The sequence below is a fragment of the Penaeus monodon genome, chromosome 6 (assembly GCF_015228065.2).
Source record: "Penaeus monodon isolate SGIC_2016 chromosome 6, NSTDA_Pmon_1, whole genome shotgun sequence".
Taxonomy (NCBI): domain Eukaryota; kingdom Metazoa; phylum Arthropoda; class Malacostraca; order Decapoda; family Penaeidae; genus Penaeus; species Penaeus monodon.
Genome location: NC_051391.1, coordinates 38,075,291 through 38,080,290, shown reverse-complemented (window position 1 = coordinate 38,080,290; position 5,000 = coordinate 38,075,291). Strand labels below are relative to the sequence as shown.

At 38.4% G+C, this 5,000-nt stretch overlaps 1 protein-coding gene across 2 annotated transcripts in view; it reads left to right on the top strand.

Moving 5' to 3' along the window:
* LOC119574437 (multiple inositol polyphosphate phosphatase 1-like) overlaps positions 1-5,000 on the top strand; it is a 12,197-nt gene that overhangs the window by 5,147 nt on the left and 2,050 nt on the right. For both annotated transcript variants that reach the window (XM_037921656.1, XM_037921657.1), the window contains exons 5-10: positions 268-384; positions 639-783; positions 993-1,093; positions 3,658-3,767; positions 4,209-4,281; positions 4,607-4,749. In XM_037921656.1, the coding sequence (XP_037777584.1) occupies positions 268-384; positions 639-783; positions 993-1,093; positions 3,658-3,767; positions 4,209-4,281; positions 4,607-4,749 (689 nt within the window). The remainder of the gene's footprint in view (positions 1-267; positions 385-638; positions 784-992; positions 1,094-3,657; positions 3,768-4,208; positions 4,282-4,606; positions 4,750-5,000) is intronic.

Sequence of the window (5,000 nt, the reverse complement as noted above, 5' to 3'; positions counted from 1 at the left end):
AGCATAAAAAATTTAATTTGCATTTTATTCAACCGTGCGACAGTTGCAGGGAAACTGCTTACACTTCCAAAGTTTATTTTTCTTTGTTTATTTATTCAGTTTTGTGAAAAAGCAACAAATGCATTAGAAGGAAACACTTAACTGTTGCGGTTTGCTTAAAATGATATTCGAGAAATTACGCGTTTTCCTGATTAGCTTTTCTGAAATCCTTTGATGGTTCGTGTGTGGCAATTATCGGTGTAACTAGCAGTCTGTTCCCTTCGCCAGATTGCCTACGCACCTTCCCGCCAGACCTACGAAAGCGCCGTGACCTACCTCGAGGCTTTGTACGGCCGCCAGTGGGGTCATGTCGGCCTCTCCGTGACAGGCTCTCAAAGTCTGCAGGTAGGTCATGTAGCCTTTCATTTTTTTGTCACCGTGGCCTATTGGAGATTGTGTTCATAATCGAACTATATGTTTGCTTTTACGTTTTGGACATGTGTGAATTACGTTGATATAAATCGATTATGAAGTTGTAGACATAAATGAGAAAAAGTCAAGGATTGATTTATGACCGCAAGTCATTCCCATGTCTGCTGATCGCCCCTGTCTCTATGTTATGAAGGGCTTATATGATTCACGGTCATTCGACCTTACAGTACTTCCGCTACTGCAAGAATTACATCAACAAAGTGATGGCTCTGAACAAGAAGCGCAAACCCTTTCATATCTTCACCAAAGGGACATTTATGGAAGGCGTCATGGGCAGGGTCTCCAGACGAACTGGTGTTATCATCAATTTAAGTAAGTTTTGTGTGTGTGTGTGTGTGCGCCTTTGGGATACTTTAGACATCCATATTATTGAATAATATTTTTCTCGCAACCATTAAGTTTTAAGGTGTTTTGAACTCCTTTTCCTCTTATATATCAGCGTTTAAACATACTTCGTATAGAGTTCCGTGTCTGTTTAAATGACTTTAGTATTTCCTCACACCTCCCATGATTCTCCTCAGCCAAGCTCCGCACCATGTACAACGCCTGTCGGTACCAGAAGGCATGGGCTCCGCAGGATCCGTCCCCGTGGTGCGTCGTCTTCACCCCAAGCGATCTTCAGGTGACCGACCAGACTCTTTTATCAGCTCATCAATATCAACATTGGATTTTTATTATCTTTCTTATTTATATATTTATATCTTTATCAGAATAAAGGCCTCTCTCTCTCTCTCTCTCTCTCTCTCTCTCTCTATATATATAATATATACTATATAATATATATATATATATATATATATATATATATATATATATATATATACATATACATATGTGTGTGTGTGTGCATGAGTGTGTATTTATATATATATCAGCATCATCATCAGCCTGAATCAATCAACTGCAGGACGAAGTCCTCTCCAATCCTTTCCAACTTTTTTTTTTTTTTTTTTTTTTTTTTTGTGTCATGCCTAAATTTGTTATTCGTCACGTCATTTGTCATGGTTTGGCCTTTGGTCTCTTTATGTTATTTTTAGCTCAGTCTGTACTTGTCCATCTTCTCTGTATGCACATTATACCTGCCCATGCCATTTTTTCTTTTGATGAATCCTTTCACTTCTGTCTTTTTCCTGATCCACTTTCCCTCATCCGATTTAGGCTAATTTCAGCTTAACTTCTTCCACTCTGGCACTTAATAGTTTGCTCTCAGTAATTGGTTGTCATCCAGTTCTGACCATAGGTAGACGCATTGGTAAAGGTCTTTTTAAACATAAAGGCAGGAGCCTAGGTATGCTCGTCCTCCGAGGTGCTCCGCCTAGACTGATGTGTCGCTAATTCTCTTTCGCTAGATGTTTTTGTCTGTCGAGTGCACCTAGAAAACTGCCATACTCTAGTGATTCCCCTTTGTACATGATCTGTTCGATGAACTTTGTTGGCATGTTTATTTTTGCTGATTTCATTTTAAAGAGGAAACAATATCATCTGCAAATCTTAGATTGTTTAGGTATTCGTCTCCTATTTTAATACCCTTTGCCGATCCATTCTAGCTTTTTAAATATTTCCTCAAGGCATGCTGTAAACAGTTTTGATGGGATGGTATCGCCCTGTCTAGCACCTTTTTTAATTGGTATTTTATCGGTTTCCGTGTGGATCTTGATGATTGCTGTCCCATCTTCGTATATATCTTCCAATATTTTACAATATACCTCTACTATATATATATATATATATATATATATATATATATATATATATATATATATATATATATATATATATATAAACTGGCTAAATGAACATCTTCATGCAAGCTCTCTATTTCTTCATCACTGCAGTCGCAGGTTAGAGCATAGACTCGAACAATCTTTAGGTTGTACCTATTGTTTAGTTTTATGGTTACTGAAGCCACTCTTTTGCTTATACTATAGAATTCCACGATCTTTTCTAAAAGTTTGTGAACCAATTCTCCTAATTCCTGCTTGCTACCCTGGGGTTTATCTCTCCAAAAGAGTACGTGTTCATCATTTAGTATATGCTGTTCTTCGCCTAGTCTTCTAACTACACAACATCACATTTAATGAAAGAGATTCATCAGTGTGGGGCGGCCCGTTTTTAACCGGAGATTTTTAGCACCCTCTGCTCCGGAGCAATCCTGATCACCGCCGTAACCAGGGTCTCCTTCACACCCGGGTAATGAGGCCGTTGCTCTGTTTGTGCAGTCATGGATTTTGATTGAGAGGTAGACAGCCGAGTTACCCCCCACCTACTGGCTTAGGTGTATCGTGGTGCGAGGAGGAGCCGGGATGCCTTTGATAAGCCCCTCCAGCAGGGTTGGCCCTGTCTAATGTGGACTTCTGAGCAGCAACGATGGACCTGCTCATTACACCAGGGTATACTCCCGTGAGCATGGGCTTGAATATCAGAAGTCATAGTATGATTATATTTTATACACTGATTTCATTTATGCGTATGTACACCTAGTGCAGCCATAGTTGTTCACCCGCAATCGCCCTAAGTACTACACATATGTTCATTTTCGTACACATGCACATGCAAGCATAAACCTTTACATATGCTCCTATGCATATGATACATACATATGTGTATGCGCACCCACATATATATGCGAACACACATGCGCAGCTATCTTTTACACGTACTTATGACTATCCATACGCACACACATATACATATATATATGTATATGTGTGTGAATGGGTAAGGATGGTGTTTGGGGTTAGAGGAAGTTAGAAAGGTAATTTTGTATCTGGCAGTTTTTCGGAGAGGTGTCGCATTCCTTAGTAGTTGCTAAGCCTACCGGCCTGCGCCTCGGCCGACCGCGACCACTATATGTGTGTGTGTGTACAATATAAGTATATATTGTGTGTATGTATATATGTATATACAGTGTATATATGTGTATATACACACATATGTATGTGTATATATATGTATATGTGTATGTTTACATATACATATATGTATATATGAGTATATATACATATGTACCTATATTTATGTATTCACATATACATATACATTACATATATACACATTTATACATATATATATATATATATATATATATATATATATATATATATGTTTATGTATATGTATATATGTGTGTGCGTGTGTATCTGCCGATGTACAAAATAATCAAATAAAGTAATTGTTTGCTTTTAGGTGCTGGAATATTGGGAAGACCTGCGAGTGTACCACGACCACGGCTACGCTCACCCAGTTACCTACAAGCAGGCCTGTGTTTTGGGCACAGACATGCTCACACATTTCCGGTAACGTGCACAGAATAACGTGTCTTTATCAGCAATTCTTTCCCTTCCACCTTTTCATCTCTCCTGTTTGCATGAATAATAAAGTGTGTGACGGCTAGAACAGGTAGTTCCAGGCTTAGAAGTTAAGTTCTGAGCTTAGTAGTTTTAAATAGAAGCAGTGATTCCAGAATGTCGGCAAAAAAATTATGCTTGTGAAAGAGTTGTGCCCAAGAAGTTACATTTAGTTATAATGCACCTAGTTATTTATTCAGTTCTCTCATTACTCGTTATTTTGAAATACTCTTTATTTATTTCTCCATTCCTATTGTTTATGTATCGGTCTCTCGTTTTTGTTTAATCTAATTCATGTAGAATACGTCATAAAAATAAATATACATTAATAATTGTGGATCTGGTGAAAATTAAATTTTTACCGACTCCTAACGATCTGAATATTTACAGAGAACGGACTGAGCATGGGATCAGTGATACCGATTCTACAGCGTACTTTGTCAATGTGGAAGCATTTGTACCGGTAAGTAATAGATGTTTTTAATGTTACAGAACATGAGGATGTAAAGTTAGTGGTTCCCAACTTCTCGCATAGTCAGTTCTGTGGCACTTTTCTTTACCCGTTCCCCCCCCCTAATGCGCACTTAACCTTTACAACAAAGTGCTTCTCTACCGATTTCACGAATAACTCAGGTTACCTACTCAGATGGCAGACCTGTTACCAGATGAATGAGAGCGACTCTAAATTAAGAAACGAAATATATTTTACTAGGAAACATGTGGCACCAATTTGAGAACTACTTTTCGGTAACGGATTGATAATTATTCCTGGTTTGTTCCCTTCGCAGTTTATGGCGTTGTTAGGTTTATTCAAGGACTCCGAGCCGCTCACTAGTGAAGCAGTTAACATGGATCGTGTGTGGAAGACCTCGAAGTTCGCTGGATATGGGAGTAATTTTGGGTTACTCCTCTCCTCATGTGGAAGCAACAGGTGTGTTGAGCTTCTGGATGGGTGTGGTATGGTAAATCAAGTACAGATCCAAAATATTTTACTTTTTATGTTTTCATCTATTGCATACATTCACAGTGCGGGCCTGTCCGCCTGTCCGTGACGAACGCGAAGCGCAAAGTGCAGTATGTGTAACATATTTAACATACTCCCTCTCCCGTAAACAAAAAGATAATCTTTTTCAAAGAAATTAATACCCTTTTTTACGAAATGCCATTTAAATAAGTTTGTGA